We start from the raw sequence: 21835 nt of genomic DNA on the forward strand, positions 1-21835 counted from the left end.
CCCTTTGAAATGAACTAAATTTACTACCCAAGTTAGATCTATTTTGCCTGAAGTTACAAAAGAATTTTAGCATAATTTTAGACATATGAAAATTCTATCCAATTTAAGTGCTAGGCTTTAAAAACAAAGCCACTGACATCTGTGTTTCAGAGCAACTAAATATTTATGAATCTTGCAAGTATTTTTGCCCATAACCCTAAATACATTGCTATGTATATTAGATTTATAAGAAAAATAGCTAATTTTCACTTGTTGTATTTTAAGTGTACTGGACAAATTGTCTTTATACCTCATAATTGGTGGAGAGAGTCTTTGGTTTAAATCAGAAAACCTGGAAGAGTAAGAACAGGGTACAGAAGTGTGCCAAGGTTTATAACACTGTCACCAATCCAGTCTCTGCCCAGGAATCTTAGGGAGCTTGTGTTCAGCACTGAGAAATCCCAGCTGACACATCAACAGAAAAGAGAATATTTGAAATAAAAAGCCCACACATGGTGCCTGTGTCTAGTACCTGTTCAACACAACTGAAAACCTAAACATTATTTTTTCTCCAAAGGAAACACAGAACAAGGCAGACAGATTCACATTGTTTGACTTCAGAATAAAGTACACTTGCTCCTTCTTTATTTCAACTCGTATATAGTTAACCCTTTTCACTTATTTTTTCTTTAACCTTGTTTTTTCATTTTCTTTTTCCCTATCTTTTTTAATTTGGCAAAAAAATTGTAAAGCTATACTAAGTCTATAAGAAACAATCCTGACTATACTGAAGAGACAATCAAACCAGCAACTGAGTTAAGAAGGTACTGAACTTAATTGCTTATTACCAAGACATAAACAAAGTCAATGTAAGATCCCATTTTCACTGCAGGTAAAAAACAAAAGCAAAAACATAAGAAGATTCAGAGGAAGCAAAAGAAACTTTCTACAATTGCAGAGAATCAGTGTATGGAATTGCAAGAAGTCCAATATTTTTTCATTAACTCCTAATTAGATAGTTCTATTAAGAAGAATGAGTACTGCTGGATTATGCATCCTACTTCAAGTCCCCAGACACCTCCTGTATTGTTTATTTTCACAGAAGCAACAGGATTTAATTCTACAGTAATTACTTACCAATTTTCCTCCAGAAGTATATTACATTTCCTACTAAACTGAAATTGGAATCTATCAAGCAGCTGCCACCTTGGAACTTACTGATAAAAGAGCGAAGGGAAGATAACACATATTTATCTTTGAAAGGTGCTGAATCCAAAACTGTTGGGTGGGAAAGGCAATGCTAAGAACTGAGAGCTTAGGCCTTTGTAGGATCAATAGAATTCTTGTTCAATACTCACAGAACAGACTACAGTATGTATGTGCATCAATTTCCATTATATATGAGAAATTTATATATACATATATATATTTGTATCTTTCAAAGCAAATCAAGTCCCACAAGTTTGAACATGAATCTTTCAATTGGCTTCTTCAGATTCTAACTGTAGTGTACTCAACTAAAATCAACACCAAGTATCTAGCAATGCTATTTTTAAAAAATGCATTTAAGTTTTTTCCCAACAGTGGACTGTTGGTGGTCATTGAAGATACCTTGTCAAACCTTCAAGGTTGACCAGAAAGTCCTTTTCTCAACATGAGATTAGAATAGCAAAAATCCAAGCCTAAACTAGTGAACTAGTCTACAGAAGGGAATAAAACCTCAAAGGGAGTATGGGAGAAGCTAATGGAAAAATGAAAAGCACTCAAATGATTCAGTGAAAACACTGCTTTAAAAATGCAGTCTTGAAAAATGAGGGACCAGAAACCAGAGTTTTGTTGAGAAAAGTTATATTTTTCTTAAAACTATTGAAGATTTTGACCGGTTTTAGCCAGCTACCAAAATTTTAAGTCACTATCAGTCTTAGCAGCCCTATTTTTGAACAGGCTTTCTGAAATTTTTTGAAAGAACTCAGTAGACATTTTCCCAATTGACAGTGCCTTTTAATTAATTTAATTCTAAAATGTCAGTGAATCTGAGATTTATATCTGAAAATTTCAATTAATAATTTCATTGAGGTTTATCTTGATACATTTCATTTCAGCTTCCAGTGACTTCACGATCACTTCAGGAGAGGAGTGCAGTGAGACCAGTCATCTCTGGAGGCAGTTCCACCTCATTCTTTGTGGACACAGCAAGTGGCTGAACAACCCACACAGAAGGTGTACCCACACAATCAGGGTGTGGGGATCTCCAGGTCAGCTTTCTTGGAAAGCATGCTCAGATCCTTAAGGCTGTGCCAGTACATCTGAGTGGCTTGGGAAGCGATTGGGATCTCACCCTACAGACTCAGAGCACAGCTAAGCTAAGTCATGACTGCTCCCAGCTGGCCCACCAGATGTCTAAACTTTTTTCAACTAAAATCTTTGGTACAACTTGCACATACAGGGTAACTTTTGCTTCAAGCTGTAACAGATGAACTGCCAAAACAGATAGAATAGATAGTGATTTAGGAAGTTCTTGCCCATTGCTTCAATACAGAATATGCTTAGAAAAGACAAAATTGTCATCTTAGAGACTTCACTCTCTCCTGAGATGCCCCAACACTTTTCACCACTTCTTTTCTTGTTCAATATGGAGGATGAGCCCTTTTTGAGACCATACAAGTCAACTCCAATTGTAATGAAGATTGGCCAGCAGCAACTTTTAACAAGGACAGAAAAATTAAGTCCTAATTATTAGGCAATACTGTTGTCAATAGTTATAATGTACATAACTTTTAAAAATGTTGCATAAAGAGAAATACACAAATATGACATACATTTTATCAACTACCAAGAAGCAACATGGGCAATGAAAGCTTGGTGGTGGTACTGCCCACTGCAACCATTGCTATTTTGAGCACTACTTACACTAAAAATAATCTAAATCTTGCAACAGAACTACTATTTTACTTAGCCTTCATATGCAGTAGTATACAGTAAAGACTACAAATCATTGTCATAGCTAAACACACTGCAAGGTTACAGTTCAGATGTTCCAGATCCTTGCAATTTCTGAGGAGAAGTAGTCCAACAGAGCATTACAGGAGCAACTGTCATCAACCAAGGTTCAAAAAAAATCAAGCATGTCATAGACAACAGACAGAAGTTATTATTAAAATAATAATAATAAATATGCCAAATTGTTGTTTACATTCTCAGTTGCACCAAAATAGAAGGTTTGGAATATAATTCTAACCATAAAGAATTAAGGCAAAATGCCTTTAAGCTATAGAAGAGTTTCAAATTTTTTAAAATCCTCACTGTAAGCTTTCTACCCACAAAAGATGTAATTCAACCTTCCTCTCCTTTATGCTGTCTCCATTATACCTAAGCGTCACCCCCATGGTTCAGCTAGAGGCAGGCAGCCTCTTCATTTACCGAGGCATTGTAAGTCTTTCGCACAGATGCTGAAGAACACAAGCTAAAGCAGGTATGACACTGTTAAACTGATCCTTTCCTGCCATCTAGGGGACACAAATTGGTGTGCAACTGGAAGAATGTCTTCAGTTACATCCTGGAAAACTTTCTGTATGAAATGCATATCTCTACCCAGTAAAACAAAAATCAACTGAAGAGTAGCACACCTAGCAAGAAACAAACCTAATACAAAGCTGCATTCTCGTGTCTGCAGGGTGGGCACACACACTGTGTGGACAACATGCAGCTTTTCTCGTGCACTATCCATCCCCTAAGAAGCAAAATGTAGAATCACTCAGTGTTGAAAGACCATCAAGGTAATTTTGGAAGAAGCTGAAGGTTGTTCCAAGATACTAGTTTCTATTGTTAGGGTTGGCATCGTGGCCAGGTTCCTCGTCCTGCTGTCCTCACTGCTGCCTTCCAGGCTCTTCCAAAAGGCAGACTCCAGGAAATAAAAGAGCAAACTCAGCTAAATGCTAAGCACAGTCAAATACACACACAAAGATCCATACTAGTTTTTTCCCAGTCTCTTGTTTGGATTTCTTTTGTTCTTCCTGTGAAACGGAACAGTCCCCTAAAACAAACACCCTTCACTAAAACAAAGAAAGACCCAGGCTTCCCATGGCTGAAACGATGTGACAGGCTCTTTAGGATCAAAGCTGGAGCGTCTCTGAGATGAAAGGAGGCAGGTGTCCAGCCAAGATGTTCTGTGAACTGGCTACAGCTGCACATGATGTAGGCCCCCATTCTGCCCTAGTGAACAGACTGGAGATGAAATGGAAGTGACAAGGCTACACTGCTGCACCTCTTCACCGCAGAGGACTCACAAACAAAAACCCATCCAACTTTGCACAACAACTCAATTTTATTTTGATGACAAATATTTTGAGCAGCTGTGCTCAAGTCCTCTTCACGTTACTGAGTGCAGTGTTTAAACAGCTGGAAAGAATCCCTGCTTTGGGGATACTGAACCTCTTTGCCACCTAGACAAAATGTTAAAAAAAACATAAATAAAAAGCCATGCGCAAAACCATTTACTGCAGTACGATATAAATGTGCATAGGACACCACAAATTCTTGTACTTAAGGTAATTAACATTGTTCTTTGTGAACACAGAATACTAATATTAAACACAGAATACTTTCAAAGTGCAAAGCTACCTACAAGATATTTACTACATTCAAATTAGCAAACATAACGGAGTATTTGGCAATGCAAAGATACACATTGTTTATTTCTAAGGCAACCCTTAAAAAACCCCAAAAAATATTTTGATCTATTCACTTTTAGTTTAACAGGCTCTGAAGTCATTAAAAATAGCCCCCCCAAAATTCCATACCAAGCTAATTTTGCTCCAAAAATAATATTAAAAAAAAAAAAAAAATCACTGCACTAGTGCTGTAAACAAACCAGTATTATCAATGGAAAACTGTTGCAGAAAATGAAGTTGCTAGGTGATAAAAAAAAAACCAAAAACAAAGGTCTATACATCTAGCTAGTGCTCTTTGTAAATATTCAGGACTACATTCTGAATTACATAATTTCAGTTTGCAATTTAGATTTATTTTCAGGTTTATTTTAAGTCACCAAACAAGAAACATCATTCATAGTATCATTTTATTTTTTTCCTTTATAATTTGCTTTCCTAAGAGCAAAACAAATCTTATTTTCACACATTAAAACAGTTGAACATCACAGCAATCAGTTTTAATATCAGATTATAACCTTGCCTTGCATTCATCTTTTTTCTTTATGCACTACCTTTTGCTGATTTTAATTATTTTCTGAACATTTTGACTTGACAGTCAATGTAGTCCTAAATGTGACTCTTGCTAACTGGCAATAACACACAACTTCATTCAATCAATCACTGTTTCCACATGTATTCAAAGTCTTTCCAACACTTACGACAACATATTTGCTGATACTTTTAAAATTTCATAACTTTTATTTAAATAAAATGGAAGCAAATTGAAATGTACAAAGCTTAAAATTTTATTACGGAAAACTGTGTGTGCCTAAATTTTCAAAACAAGATTTAACAAAAACATTTTGTCATCAAAGGCCTACAGTCAGTTTGCAAAATAGTTCTGGTAACCAAACCCCATGTGGCTTTTAGGCATGCAGAAATGCAGAACGGTGCCTCTGGAAAACCTGCCAAGCATTTCGATAGGCTGGGTTCCTGACTGCTGCTGGGACTTTGCAAGGAATTGGGCGTCCACTATTGGCTTTGATTTGTTGTTTTTTTTAATCCTCATGTGGGGTTTTTTGGGGTGATTGGTGGTTAGGTTTATTTGATGCCTAATGTTCTCAATTAACTCCATATCTTTATATTATCTTTAGATTACCTTTAGATTTAATTTAATTCCCTTCAAATTGAATTAACAGTTACAGGGTCCACTCTTTCACCACCTGTTTTTCAAATTGCAGTGAAGTAACCAAACCCAAACACCGTCAAAAGTTCTCTGCTTGTGCAAATAAGACCAAAAACAAAAATGAAGGCAAAATAATTTCTTTGTAACAGAATCTGAAAACATATATGATAGTAGGTAAATAAATGTCAAGATTAGCTTCACTCTGAAATCTACAGATACAGCACCATGGTTTTGTTTATAAATCTGGCTTCCCTTTTGATTTTGTATTCATTTAGAAAACAGCACTCACACTAAAAGGTGAGGAAGGCTCAGGTATACAGAATTTAAAATTTTAACAGAATACAGCATGTCTACACATAACACTGGCTGCTGTGATTCCAAATTTAATTACCCATTCATCTTTGAAAAGGTACTCAGGTTCTAAATGACTACACCAGCACTTAGTATTTTTATGCACTGTACAGAGATGTATCTTCAAGTAGAATACAAGAATGTCCTAGAACTACATACCAAAGAAACTGAGATTGAAACAGATTTCTTTTAAGGCAAAAGTTCCATTGTATATCAGATTAAAAGCCACCACAATATTAACTACAACAAGTTCATTAAGCATTTAAAAATTTGCATTCCTAACTATAAATCTTGTGCTGACTATAACTCTACTAATGTTCCAGGAAGTCCAGCTGGAGATATGGTTATCCTTTGAGGTTAAAGCTATGGCAGAGTAAAGGTAACCCAAACACTACTTTTAATTATTAAATAAACTGTGCTCATTTATGTTAGTAAGTTATACAACTATTTAGAAAGAGGAAATATGAAATATTGACAATGAAAAAACAGATTTTAAAAGGCTATCATTGAAAAAGTTAGAATTCATATCAGAGGAATTTCAATGCTTAGAAAGAGATTCACATATGTTCATCCAGTTGAAGATTAGTGTATTAAAAAAAGTTAAGAAAATACTTTTGTGTTTCAGTTCAGCTGCACTTGATTCAAGCACAGCTTAGAGGTTGGCTGATATAAATTAAACATTGGTCACTGCCTTAGCAGCCAAAAGTACAGAAAAATGTACATGTTCACAGGATAAATAGAAGTCTCTTCTTTTGGAGGAATTAAAAAAAAAGAAAAAAAAAAGAAAAAAGAATAAAAAAAAGAAAAGCTATCTCACTCCAATACGAGAGGTCATCCACTCCAAGCCTTGGCACAATCTGAAAGATAAGAGATGTTATAATTGGTATGAGTTCTAGTCCAGCATAAGGAATATTCTTATATACCAGCATAAGGTATTTTCTACTAGTTTTTATGTGTAAAAACAGCTACTTGAAATAAATTAAATGAACTGGAAATGGGATTGAAAGCTGAACAGAGTAAACAGTGTTTTAAACTAAGTCTACTTAGGCTTTAGCCACATGAAAATGGTCAAGCATTCTATTTTCCTGAAGCCTGGCAGTACTTTTTTTTTTCTCGTAAACTCAAGACACTATCCTTCAATGCTTACTCACAAGTACATGGAAACAAAAGTTTTCTTTTTCTACAGAAAGCTAGACCTTTACATACTAACACTCAAAGATAAAGGACCGGTTATCCAGACTGAATTGTTTCATGAAAAGACAGTATATCAAGAATTCTAAAATTACATTACAAAATTAAAAGTGTGTTTAAATTGAATACCAAAACTGCATGAGGTATACCTGGCTTCTTAGCCCAATTTGCATCTCCATTTAAAAGTCTCTCATTTTAGAAGATTGACTTTCCTTTTATTTTCTAGGGATCTAGTTACCTAGTTTACACCCCTTTGAGCTTTACCTTTGTATAGTAAATCAGGGTTGAGCTATCCAAGAATGCTAGGCTTCACTCACACCAGGCTGATCCTTCAGATTCTTGTCAGATCTTTCCAAGGGAGACTCAGCTCAATGATCTAAATCTGGGAATGTTTTTTTGAAGTTGATCTCACTACTGTCATAGTTTAAAGTATTCTAAATATTCATCGCTTTTTGCTTCACAATATGAAAGAAGCAGCCTAGAACAGACACTGTTTCTAAACTAAACCTCATAGTTATTAATTATTACTTTCCTTCAAATGTCAACTTGGTTGAAGATCTTACTTAGTACATAAACTGTGTATTCAAAAATGACTTTAGCAGAACTGGTAGAAGGAAACTCTTAGAACAAGACAATAAAACCAACCTATAAAAAAAACCCACTTTGTTCTCACTAACATGTTCCACCCTAAGGAAGTTAATGCCACCATTCACTCTACAAGACATCTCCGTGGCATTAGACAATACTTCATGCTGGAAAGTGAGATAGATGCTCTCCCTTCCCAAATACTCAGTTGGATTCACAATTTTTGATGTCACAAGACCACATTATTGTAAAGGTTGTACAACAAAGCTGAAAAAAAACCCCTAAATATCACACATTACAAGACTGCTTTAAAAATCAAGATGAAAAACTAGTACTCATCACACCATATAAGCAAGACATTATCCAATTTGTTAGAAGGTATCCAAGAATGTTTTTTGATATTTACAGACTAAGGATCTAAGGCTAGCCCAGCATTCTATCTTAATAATTGTTAGCATAAGGTATGCAAATTTCAGAATTAGCTACATTAGCCAGATACAAAGAAAAAAGTTTAATATTGGTAAAAATTTTGTTTTATGACCGATGTATGTAACTTTTCATCAAAACTATGTTTCGATGCTCATCAAAAAAGCAAACCAGTCAAAAAAACCATGGAACACCTCAACCTTCCAGCTTAGAAGCTTCCTGTAGTTTAAAATATAAAGGAAGAGAACAGTAGCTTATTTCCTTAAATACAGAAAGACACACAAGACTAAGAGAGTAGCACAGAGAGCAGACAGCTATGTCAACAGCTACATACTTAGGTGAAGGGCTGGCATTTGTTTTTTGTTTTGGGGTTTCTAACAACAAATGGAAGACTTTCATATGAATTTGGAGTTTTTTTGTGAAAAAACACACAAAATTCAATTATGAAAATAAAAAATTCAAAATGTCCCTCTGACTGCGAAGTTCAGAAAATATGAACTTTCAGAAAATCCACTTTGGTGTCAGCAGGCTTCTAAATCAGTACTCATATTTATCAGGAATTGCCGTAGTAAGCACTAAGCACTTACCCTTCTCCTGTCAAAGCACAGCAGGACTGAATGTGCCACGGGTGATCCTTTATGGAGCTGAGGGTGAGGTATGCAGATATCTCGGCAGCCGTCATGCAGCCTTTCATGTCCTGCTTATTTGCAAAGATGAGAACCGCAGCCTTCCGTAAATCCTAGAAATGATTTAGAGCACTCATAACAGTTACTATACAGAACTAAAAGGCTATTGTGCTAACTTTATTTGTTAAAAGAACTGTATCCAAACTAATCTACAATTACACTGAAGCATGGAGTTTTAACTGTCTTACTACGCTAAATATTCATTACAGTAAGACTGAAAAAACTAATTTATTCAGAACTGTTCACCACCACAGAGAATCAAATTGTAATGTATTATATTGAGTATCCTTTTGGTGTTAACCACGTGTTCATACATAACTAGTGAAAGCCTTGTCAAAACACATTTTGTAATGCTCCAAACTACTCAGCTAGTGGAATTATTTCTGGTTAAACACACCAAGTCCTACAAGAAATACTATTCAAATGGAAAAGCCTGATAGATATCAGTCCCTTGACATTGCTTTCAACTTCATTAAAGAAGTTCTGTATTGATTAATTAAAGCAGTTATAGTAATTTAAGAAAGCTTTCTGAATTCCTGTAAGTTTAACCCTAGTTTTCTAAAATGAGACCTCTAATAATGCTGCATCAGCTTTAACAACTAATTAAAATTGTTTTGTTTCAGTATGGAATTTAGCATTTCAAACAGCAATGACACAAGAACTGAAATGTATGGCCTTAAAAGTGCAGAAGGGTAAACAAACGTAGTACTCAGGAAGCTGACAGCTGCAACTAAAAGTGTTCAATACATTTCAATTCATATTAAATTTTAAGACTATTTCCACTAAGAGGAAAAAACCCCAAAACAACAAAGCTTTATGATCTACAGCTGAAAATTCAACCCTGCAAGTAGTGCAGTCTAGGCCTACCAACTGCTTTCAAGAGATGTTAGATAAAAACCTCCTAAGAATTTGCGACTGGAAACTAAAAAAACTACATGGGAAAACTTCACCACAAGAAGTAACTTTTCCACTTTTTTGGTAGTGAATTTACTCCTTCCTATTAGATCCAAACTACAATTAATATTAAACTCTAAAGCAAAAACTCGCTTATGTGAAACACAAGTCTCTCAGAGAAATGAACTTCTCAGGGTAACTTGCCCTGTACTAAATCCTTTTTTTTCAAGCATGAAGGAGAATATTTAGATTTAAAACAACCTTAATTCAGCTTCAGATATCACAAAAGGTTTTAACACACTTTACCTAAGGCAACATACAAGTTAATTTAGGATGTTTAAGTGGGTTGACCCAATGCTGAACAGTCCCCAGAACAATATATAATAAAAATACAACCAAATTATTCTGAAGGAAAAAATGAACTTAATTTTCCCTTAGTATGATATATGCTTATTAATTTTAAGGAACAGGATTAAAACAAACAAAAAAAGTAGACAATTCCATTTCTCTAAAACAAAAACTAAAAAAAAGAAAAAGTTTATTGAAATTTTAGCCAACTGAAATAGTCAGTGGCAAAGGACAATAATATCCAGTTACATTAATATGAAACATATTTCACAAGTTCAACAGTTGCAAAGACTAATTTCATGACAATTAAGCAAGTCCTATTAGAAGGGTACTTAATAATAATTTTTCTGCTTATTTATAACTTACATGGCTTTAAAATGTGATCCACATGCATGCGATACTTAATCTCGGAATTTTTTTCTGACAGTATTATTTTTGTTAACATAGGAAGCATGAAACGTTATTTGACTGTTCTCAACGAAACTATTATCCCAACTCCCCACCATACCTCATGAGCCAGCATTCTATAAAGTTCTTCTTTTGTAATAGAAAGTCGCTCTCTATCAATGCTGTCAACAACCAGAATGATGAACTAGAGAAAAACACCAATAGTAGAGTATGTAAATACAAACTACAAATAACAGAAAGCACAATTTCAAGAGACTACTACCACAAGTCTTCCTACAGAAGAGCCATACACTTTCAGAGGACACTGGAAAAGAGAAAGTGACAAAAAAAAGAAAAGAGAGACAGTAGCAAAAAAGTAATAGAAATCACTGCTAAAATCTCCAACATATGTTCCAAATCACTTTGCCTTCTAAAATTAAAGGGATTCATTAGCCATTGAAAATGACCACAAAGTATGAAAACCTAAGTCAATTTAATGCTGCTGTGACTTTGAGATGCCTAGCAGATGAGGAGGAACAGTAACAGAATTATTCATATGAGGGAGGCTAGGATTAGCATAGTAAACAGATCTCTTTTCTTCCTCAACTGTTTCCAGCAGACAAAGCTTCTAAATAAAGACAAAGTTCCTCTTTCCAAGTACTACAAGGCACTGGATTTCAAACACTTGCTGGACAGAATACGAAGAACACCCCGAAAGTATCAGAAAAATAATACATGCATCTCTCAAAATTCCAGAATCAAAGATATTCAAGGGATAAATGCCAAGAATTTATTACTCTGTATCAGATAATGCTGACAGAAGTCTCTATCTTCATGTGTTTCTTAGATGTAGCTGCAATTTTCCACATAAAATAAAAAGTTAGTCTAAAATAATAGAAATTAAGGTTGAGATGTCATTATCAGGCTTACAGTATATCTAGGATGGATCTCACCTCTCTTCAAGAGTATAGGAAAAGATATAGAAAAGGAAAAGATAAAAAAAGCTAGTTTTACAGGAGGATGGAATACTTATATAATGAGTAACATCTACAAGAGGTTTCTGCTTTTAGTGGAAATTGTATGAATTTTACATAAATGCAGATGTCTCAAAAAGAGTCCTCGATGATTATATGTGCTTTTTTGTACTGATAACCTCTTGGCCTCAAAAAGACTGTCATAAAAAACAAGCCCCACAAGTCAATTGCTGCTGAATTCTACTCCAACCTTTCCAGCAACAGCAGCTCTGCCAGTACCTCTCGAGTAGTGCACAGCAAGACTTTCCTTCCTCCTCTGGATAAAAGCTATGAGCTGATGAGCTTTTTAAATACTGCTGCCTAGGCTTAGAGAAAGTTTCATTCCTTGTCCTTAATTAACATTATTTCAAAACCATTTCAGACTGGATGCACAGAAGTCCAGTTGACCACTGCAAATCATCACAAAATTAGCAAATTACATTTTGAAATTTTCTTACTAATCTACTGCAAAAAGCAAACTAGAAAATGTAAAATGTATTTCAGTATCATTTGATTGCCTAGAAGAAATCTAGCTTCAGTTTATAACACAGATCAAATAACATTACTGTAAAGATACAAAAAAAAATACTTCAAATATTACCAGAAAAATGGTTGTATACCAGAGATACCTCACACTTCTTGAATTTATTCTCCCTCATTAAAATGTAAAAACAATACAGCTGCAATCTTTACAAAAGTCTACAAATGTTCCTAATAAATAAATAAATAAATATAATTTCAAACAAACTTATTTGATTTGCAGATTTTAAAGCGTCTTCTCATACCTCTGTGTTTGAATAATAGGTATTCCACGATGACCGTAATGATTCTTGTCCTCCTATATCCCACATTAAGAAATGAGTGTTTTTCACCACTATTTCTTCTACATTGCTTCCTATGGTTGGAGAAGTATGAACCACTTCATTCATTAAGCTAAAGGAAACAGTATCATACCATAAGAATCAGCCAGCAAAATCCACAAGGCCTGTTACAGCTCAGTTGTAACAAAATTTTGTAGAAAAGGTATATATGCATAACTGACAAAACATATTTAAAAATTAGGCATATTTTTAAAAAGCTATACATTTGCACTTTAGAAAGCAGTGATTGTAGTCATGCTTAAATAAATCAGTGAAAAATAAGCATATAAAAGGCATAACAAATGGATAAGCACTTGTGTTTTAGGAAGACTGTCTTTAGAAAGAGAATTAACAGACAATTAAAATGCACTTGTTTTAAAGTAGGAGCTGCCATTTTAAAGATCCCAAATACAAAACCACTAAACTGTGCAAAATGTAAATCAGATTATAATTTTATCAAAGTACTCTATTTAGTAACTTAATATTAAATCCCAAAGGACTGTTTAGTTACATAGCTGAAAGTTTCTCAGTTCCACCCTTTAAGCTTGCCCAAAATGTTGATGAATAAAAAGTCTTTTTGGAAAGCATACTATGCTGCTTTGATATCCAAATATAAGGATATTAATTTATCTACACCTGTCTCCTTCTCCATAATTACAATAGTAACTATGGTCCTGACAACACTCTTGAACTTATTATGGATATTCTTGTAATGTTGCCAAGATTTGGGTGCAATGATGCTATTGAAAATGAGTAAGGTAGGACATGGGCAAGCTGAAATATTTTTAGGAATTCTCCATCACAAATTTCAGACACTGGAATTGAGAAACATTTGGAAACATGTTTTTATTTTTGCAGAGTGGCGAGAATTTCCATTAATTTAAAAAAACATGTTCTTTTCTGCAGTTACTGGCAACAAGATTATTTCTATGCATACAAATTCAGACAGGCTTTCATGGGAAAAAAACCTGCAGCTCACTTTGTGCTTGGATGTACAAATTTGTTCTTCAATTTACAGTTCAGTTTTAAAGCACAGCAGTTCCTTCACTTATCCTTTAAACATTTACTCTGTTTAGAACAACTAATACCATTAATGTATAAAGTGTGGTCTAGAACCCTAAAATCAGGTTACAAAGCAGAATTTTCAAAGATTAAACAGTGACAAATAATAAAATGTAAACAGAAAAACAATTCATATACTTACAACTGGTAAAGAATAGTAGTCTTTCCAGCATTATCAAGTCCCACTATAATTACTTTGTGCTCTGCATATATGAAAAACAAAAAACAAAAATATTAGTGGAAACACCAATAATTCTAATTCTGGTTAATCACTCTCCCTTACTGAAGAAAGCAACTGATTTTTTCTCTTATTTCAATACTTTACACAGATTAGTGGTGACTTCAGTACAGAAAAAAAAGGCAAACAAAGCCTTATCTTCTCTTGAGACACCAGTCTCAGCAAAAGTCAGCACTGGAAATCTAATAAAGGTGTGTTTACTAATGATTACTTCATCTACAACATCTAGCTTTAGAAAGAAAAGTACAATGAAAAAATATAATCCATAGCAGTGTATCGTGCTAAGAACACCAACAAATATTCAAAGACTGTAAAAGATATTACCCTAACATTCAAGGATCAATAATAACCATTTGTTAAGGTACCATCACTATTCACACAGTAAAACCTAAGAGGAAATTGTATTTTGAATAGGCCAGATTCTAACTTTGCAACTTCTGAACTGAGAAGTCACAGAATGACAGAATGGTCAAGGCTGAAAGACACTTCTGGAGGTCACCTGGTCGTACCTCTTTGCTCAACCAGGCCCACAGAGCCAGTGGCCATGTCCAGATGTGTTTTTAATATATCTGAGATGGAAACTCCACAGTCTCCCTGGACAGCCTGGGTCATTGCTCAGTCACCCTCACAGCAAAATAGTGTTTCCTGAGGTTCAGACAGAGCTTCTGTATTTTGGTTTGTGCCCACTGTCCAGTCCTGTCATTGGGCTCCACAAAGACAAGCCTGGCTCTGCCCTCTTTGCACCTTTTTCTCATACATGAGATGCTCCAGTCCCTTAATCACCCTTGCAGCCTATCACTGGACTCTCCCCAGTATGTCCATGAGTCCTCTGTACTAAGGAGCCCAAAACAGGACAGGAACTCCAGGTGAGGCCTCATCAGTGCTGAGCAGAAAGGAAAGATCATGTGCCCCAACCTGTTGTAAAGTCCAGCATACAGAATCTTCCAATTGTTGCAATACTGTTTTTTTCCAGGCAAAGGGGAGACAAAACAGAAATCAACCAACCAAGCAAAAGCAATAAAAAAGTCCACCAGAATTTAAATGCTTCTCTGTAAATAATCCCTCTCAGAATTTCAAATCCAGTAGCACAGCCACTTAGAATGGTGGCTTTTTTGCTACATGTGTGAAGTTACAACATACTGATCCAATTACTGACAAAAAAAGCAAACCACTTGAGAGTGAAGAATTTGCAAATGGATACATAAAAACTCTGTGAACAAGCTCACTTTTAAAGAGATAATATTTACAATTCTAGGGCACTTATTTCAAAGGAAAATATGGTTAACAGTTTAAAGATTTAAAGATTAATGAGAAGAGGATCAAATAAGTTACTAGATCAGAAAATCTATCCTAAGTATCAAATTGATGTTTTTTCCCCCAAAAGTGGATGGTTTAAAGAAAAACTGAAGTGCTTTGGTTAAAAATCTATTTATATATAGTAACTTAGGTATTTTAATACGGAATATTAATGTAATAAAACATTTTCTTGTTTGGAACTTCTGTGAGTTTTGCTATGCAATAGGATCATAACAGATTGTAAAATGTATTTCCTTGTGCCAGTTCCCCTACTACTGCATCCTGTCAACACATTCTAAGAAAAGAACACTTCCTGCCTGTAAATGCAGGAGTACTTTTAGCCCCACTAACAGCAGAATCAGTAATTAATTAATTAACCTTTTTCAATACATAAATAGAATGCAATCCTCTCTCCTTTCAATGCTAATAAATCATGCCTAGCAGCTTGACAGTCCATCTCTTCTTCAAATTTAGTCAAATTTAAAGAGCCTTCAAAGGTCAAACACTGAGATACCCTCCCGTTGTTTTCAAACCAGACATCACCAGGAAGAAGATGATTCTACTTTTGCAGCATTCTATTTAACTTATTCTCAAGAAAGAAAAATTCCAGTCAGGCATTACACTGCTCTCTCATCTTCTTATCAGAACACATCATCTTAGGCATGAATGATTGGAGTGTTGGATGATACATCACACTACTATAAGAAATGAAGAAAAAAACCTCCATTGAGATGGCTGCTTTTGAAAGCCACTGAAGTGTGAACGGTCCAACACTAACTGGGAAAAAAAAGGCACAGCTTATCTATGTCACTTCATAGTCAAATGGCGTTTCATACAGTGATTGAGTAAGCACAAACAATAAACAGTCACACAAGTGTTAATTAATTGTGACCTTGGCATGAAAATAGTAAGATGAAATCATGGGTATTTCTTACAAGTAGCAGATTCCACTACACTAATGGAAACTCTTCACTTACAAATATATTCAAAAGTTGAATTTCTGTCTAGTTTGACAAAAATACAGAAAATTTACACATAGATGTGCATTAGAGGAAAAACAAGTGAGCTTAAAAACTACCAAACTAAGACAGAACAGAATTTTAGCACGACAACTACTTGCTTACAAGAGCAACTAGGAGAAGATAGATGCCACATTTAGGAGGAAGGACAATTACTGGGTAAATCATAGGCAGTAATTTATTTGTGTTCTGTACTTACAGACTAACCCAAGTTTCTCCCTTTCACTGGCTGGTATTCAAACTCAGCTTAGGTTGTATTCATGAATATCTTCCCAGTCCACCATGTTCTTGGCAAAAGAAGAAGAAAATCCATAACAAAGTTGAGAGAGCAGAAGAGAAGAGTCTTTATTAATCACGTAGGAAGAGGGAGGGAAGACGGGGAAAGTAGAAGTAGGCATATGCAGGGGAAAAAAGAAAAGACAGTATTAGACTACTCCTTAAAAGAATCCAAGGACTTCTTGGTTTCATCAACCATTTCTAGCACGCTGTTTTAAAAAATTGATATGTAATATGGTTAAAAAAAAATCTCTGGCAGTTTAGTATTCCAAAAACACAGGACAGTGAAGATTATCTTCTTGAAGATGTTAGAAGAAAGAAATAACATGTTCTTTTCTTCCTTTACTCATCTATCTTTCTCTGTGATAAAAGGGTCCAAAACTGAAGATTCAATTATCAAAACACCCCTTTTCCTCTATTTTGCAAAAGCTAAAAATAAAAAAATATATAAATACTTTAATAGTGAAATTTCTAACATATGTGGAAGAAATGAGTATTGAATGGGGACCAATAGCTTTCAGGCTGTGAAACAAAATGCTCATCTGGTTCCAAAGAGCAACACTCTTGGAGGCCTCAGAATTGAAGATAGAACGCAAACAGAAGTTTGCTAGAAAGAAGGCAGGAGGAATAGCATAATTCTGGAGGAAACAGAAATCAACCAAACAGAAAAAGATCTCCAGAATTTATATGCTTCTCTGTAAATAATCCTTCTCAGAATTTCAAATCTAACAGCACAGCCACTTAGAATGGTAGCTTTTGCTACATGTGTGAAGTTACAACATACTGATCCAACTACTGACAAAAAAAAGCAAACCACTTGAGAATGAAGAATTTGCAAATGGATACATAAAAACTCTGTGAACAAGCTCACTTTTAAAGAGATAATATTTACAACTCTAGGGCACTTATTTCAAAACAAAATATGGTTCACAGTTTAAAGATTTTCTACAAAATACCACATTTGATCTACAGGATCAAATCAGATCCGAAAATCTATCCGAAGTATCAAATTGATGTTTTTTCCCCCAAAAGTGGGTGGTTTAAGGAAAAACTGAAGTGTTTTGGTTAAAAATCTATTTATATATAGCATCCTAGGTCTTTTGATATGGAATATTATAGGTTTCAATACAAAGACTCATTCTGCACAGTAAGAGCTAACTTAGTCTTCTCTTAAGCACAAAAGAACTGCTAAAATACATTTTGTATCCCCAGATTTTATTACAAGAAAGTAGAGAAACTGTCAATACCTTTTAGTAGTCTGCAGAATAAAAAGCCATTTGGTTTTCCAGATAATGGTCTCTCCTAACCTGACTGGGAACTGCCAGTAAGCCTAAGTGAAGTAAACTGTGGAGTTATAGACGTTCAATCATCTTGAATTAGAGCTTACCATTATTGTTCTTAAAGCATTTTTTTAATAACTGCAGCAATTATTCAGAGCAACCTGTTGGACACTGAATAATTACTGTTCCAAAAATAAGCAAACCCCAGATTAGTGAGCCTCTCAAAGAACTCCATCCACCACATAAAAAAAAAAAATAACGTATTGATAACTGTCATTTATCTTTCCCAGGGTTGCTGACATTCACTTCTATTTTTAACCCACAGTTTAATTAAGAGCTATCTTGGTAATACTGATGGAATGGTAAGTCAAGCAAGTTTTACTCAGACATGTGTTAACACAGGCATTAACTTAATGGCTCCAGCACCTCTCCACACTACTACATGTTGCTTAGGATAAGGTACCACTTGACTACTGAATCATAGCTTCAGCAGGTCATTTTTGAAGTCTTATTTTTTTTAAAACTCCTAAAAGTAAGTTACTAATAAAAGTAAATTCAACTGAACTTAAGTCATTTAGCAACTAGACTTTAAATGGCTGCAGAGCATGATACTTTAAATGAAAGCAATACTTGAGTAATGATATTTTGTCAATTAAAAAAAAAAAAAAGCCATTAGAAAGTCACCTAGAAAAATGACAAAAGTCTATTTTAAAGCCAAGTGTTTCTTTTAAGAGTAGAAGTATCTTTATTTCAGTTCATATTGTTCAATTACCATGTGACTATGAGACAATGTATACTGAGAGCTGAAACAGGCACACCTCATTCCCCATGCTCTACTTGATGGAACTTTCAAATCTTTGCCTACTTTCACCTTTCCTTTTGCCAGTCTCAAGTGCTGCAGACTGTCACACATCTCACACCAGCCATGAGAACAATACCGCGATCCTAACACAGTGCATCCTATTTGCATCTTCAGAATACTCCCTCTGCATAGCCAAAATCAATGTGTAAGTTACTGTGCTAGTCTGCTCAACAAGCAGCTCCACGGGACAGCTTGTGAATTCTCCAAGGAATTGCCAAGATTTGGTATAACTAGAAGAGAACCAAAATCAACTCAGAAATTACTATGCTTTATTAATAGTAATATTATTTAGAGAAAACAGTTGTGTAGTTGGAGAATAATTTCCCATTAGGTCAAAAATTTATGTTTGAAGCAAATTTTCTAGAATGAAATTTCAATTTTGGCCATGAAAAGAAATTCACTTTCTTTTCTGTGGTTACAGAAGAGGAGGTAAAAAAAAAAACTAAACAAAAGACAAATCCAGCACTAAACCAAGATCAAGACACACCCTGAAAGTCTCTTATTGGGATAAATGCCAAAGAGTAAATGTTTTGTGGCATTATCTCATCTGTTTAACTATGAGACTTATATTTCATTAACCATTTAAATATATGAATGTATTAGGTTTGCAATGAAAATGTTTGATATTGGAGAGGGCTACAGTGTTTTCTGTGAGAAAGTCCACAAACTTCTACATTTATGCAGCCAACGCCATCAGCAACAGGTGTGATGCCTCTGGGATGACATATTTAAGATGGGAAAAGGTTCTTGCACAGGTGTAATCATGGATAGATAAAAGAGGAGTGAGAATATGTGAGAGAAACAACTCTCCTGACTCCAAGGTCAGTGCAAGAGAGTGAGGAGGTGCTGCAGGCACCAGAGATCTGTGCAGCTGTGCCCCTGGAGCCACAGAAGTCCATGAGGGAGCAGAGATCCACCTTGAGCCCATGGAGGATCCCATGGTAGAGCAGGTAGATTCCAAAGGCAGCTGTGACCCCACTGCACACGCATGCTGGAGCAGGGTCCTGGCAAGAACCTGTGGAGAGGAATCCACTGTGAAACACGTCTGCTGGCAGGTTTGGGACCTTGTGGGGGATCCGCACTGGAATGGGCCGTCCCTGAAGGCCTGCGCCTCGTGAAATGGAGCCATGCTGGAACAGTTAGTGAAGAACTGTAGATCTAGGGAAGAACACAGATTGGAGGAGCCCTTGGAGGACTGTCTCCCATGGAAGAGGTCCCACACTGAAACAGGGGATGCAGTCCTCCCCATAAGGAAGAAAGAGTGACAGAAACAACATGTGATGAACTGACCACAGCCCCCATTCTCTGTTCTCTCCTGCAGGGAGGTGGTAGAGAACCAAAAATAAAGCTAATCCTGGGAAAAAAGAGGGAGGAGTGGGGGGCAGGTGTTCAGAAAATTTAATTTTATTTCTCATTAACTTGTTCTGATTGGTAATGAATTATATTAATTTCAAAAATTGAGTCTGTTTTGCCCATGATGAGAACTGGTGAGTGATCTCTCCCTATCTCTGTCTCAATCCAGAAGCCTTTTGATTTGTTTGCTCTCCGTCCAGCTGAGGAGGGGGGTCATAGAGTGGCTTTGGTGGGCATCTGGCATCAAGCCAGGGACATTCACAATGAAGAATAAGTTTTCTTCCAGGAAATAATATACAATAACCAAGACAATGTGTTTTCCTGAAGATAAATATTGACATCATAAGCTACTATAGAGGCAAATACTAAATGCCACCAATTATCTCCTGATCAGTTCCTTGCTTATAGATCTCTTTGGAGTCTCTGGAATACTTCATGGAAGAAAAGGACCTGCAGATTGCACTATGTGATAAAAACAAAAAAAAAGTACTTAATACTTTTTGGGAGGATAGGGGAAACACTGAATCTTGCCAAATAAGTTTGACAGTTTAGGAAAATAAGAAATTAGCAACAAATTCAGAAGATGCTATTAGCAGACTTCAGGAATGATGTGGTAGGATGGTGTATGCATGAGAAAAACAAATTAGCTGGGACTGGATCCCAATCCCATCCCATGAAAGACAGTTTGATACACAGATGTCAATGTGCACAGACATTGCTCTGGTATCTACAGAATTAGAATGGGTTATATGCAATCAGGGACAAAACTATGTAAGTACACCAGGTATATTTGCCTCCAAAACCTTGCAACAGAGCATTGCACAAAAAAGGCTTATCTACATTTTCAATAACTTTTAAGTGGAGATGAGGTATACATTTGGAAACTTGATGAGAGAACAATTAAAGAATTTACTGTTTGTATTGTTCTTCCTTGAGGCCCTGAGCTTGGAGCAGGCAAAATGATGTTACTGTAAACGATTTAATTTTCTAACCAAAGCTGGCTAGATAAACAAAAATCATTAAAACAAATAAATTAGCAGATAAACCATAATTTCCTACTTTTATGATAACCATCTGAGGCAGAGGTGGTGGCAGATGAAAATTCTGAACTCTGGATAAGAACACGAGCCATAATTGCGGGGCTGGATGAACTGGGCAGGGGAGCATGGAAAGCGGTACTATCCCCTTACGACCTTCTTATTTTTGGCTGGAAACTGATCCTCTTGGGTCACTAACTGCATTAAACTAGCATCTTTGCCTCGAAGGCCTCTACATGTTTGGCGTTCTTCTTTTCCTTTTAATTAAAGACTAAAATAACATGACTTTAATAACAGATCCCGATCTAAAAAGGACGACCGGCGAAGCCAAGACGGACAGTCCATCAAAGCTTGAGCAGTCCTGGCCGCCGAAGGGCTCCCGGGGCAGACGACGCCTTTAACGCGGCCCGGGAGGAGGGGGAGAGCAGGGACCACCTCGGCAACTCAAACAAAGCGACCCCGAGCATGAGGCGCCGCGGGACCAGCGCTCACGGCGCTGCACAACACGAAGCCCAACTTTTGTCTGGGCGGGCCTTCAGGGGAAGCCCGGCAGGCGGAGCCGGCCCCGAGCCCCCACGGCTGCCCGCGGCCCCCGCAGCCCCGCGGGCTCCGCTCGTCGCCCGCCCCGCCGCCGGCTCGGGCCCGCGCGCCCACCTTGGCTACCGAAGAGGCTCCACAGCTTGGCGAAGATTAGGCCCATGACTGGCCTCGGCTTCCCGCCGACCGCCCGGGGCACCCCGAGCTCACCCAGGCGGCGGCGGCGGCAGCGACTCGGCAGCTCCCTTGGCGGACGCTCCCGCAGCGGCCCCGGCGGCGCCGAGCGGGCGGGCACAGGGAGGGGGCGGGCACGCGGCGGC

The 21835-nt window shown here is 36.5% G+C and overlaps 1 protein-coding gene across 3 annotated transcripts; it reads right to left on the minus strand.

Annotated features, from left to right (window-relative positions):
- Window positions 1-4292: 4292 nt before the first annotated feature.
- On the minus strand, window positions 4293-21826 carry ARL5B (ADP ribosylation factor like GTPase 5B). 3 transcript variants are annotated; one of them, XM_058830519.1, is made up of 8 exons: window positions 21633-21784; window positions 16370-16457; window positions 13760-13820; window positions 12481-12628; window positions 10804-10887; window positions 8955-9106; window positions 6983-7022; window positions 4293-4421 (listed from the first exon to the last, which is right to left on the minus strand). In XM_058830519.1, exons 4-8 carry the CDS (start codon window positions 12622-12624, stop codon window positions 4338-4340), a joined length of 504 nt encoding a protein of 167 aa, XP_058686502.1. In that variant the 5' UTR covers window positions 12625-12628; window positions 13760-13820; window positions 16370-16457; window positions 21633-21784; the 3' UTR covers window positions 4293-4337. The 3 variants fall into 3 exon arrangements, with proteins under 3 accessions (XP_058686502.1, XP_058686503.1, XP_058686501.1); XM_058830520.1 differs by having other exon boundaries at window positions 16370-16513; window positions 21633-21783; XM_058830518.1 differs by lacking the exon at window positions 16370-16457 and having other exon boundaries at window positions 21633-21826.
- Window positions 21827-21835: the final 9 nt, after the last annotated feature.

The sequence above is a fragment of the Poecile atricapillus genome, chromosome 2 (genome assembly GCF_030490865.1).
Source record: "Poecile atricapillus isolate bPoeAtr1 chromosome 2, bPoeAtr1.hap1, whole genome shotgun sequence".
NCBI lineage: Eukaryota > Metazoa > Chordata > Aves > Passeriformes > Paridae > Poecile > Poecile atricapillus.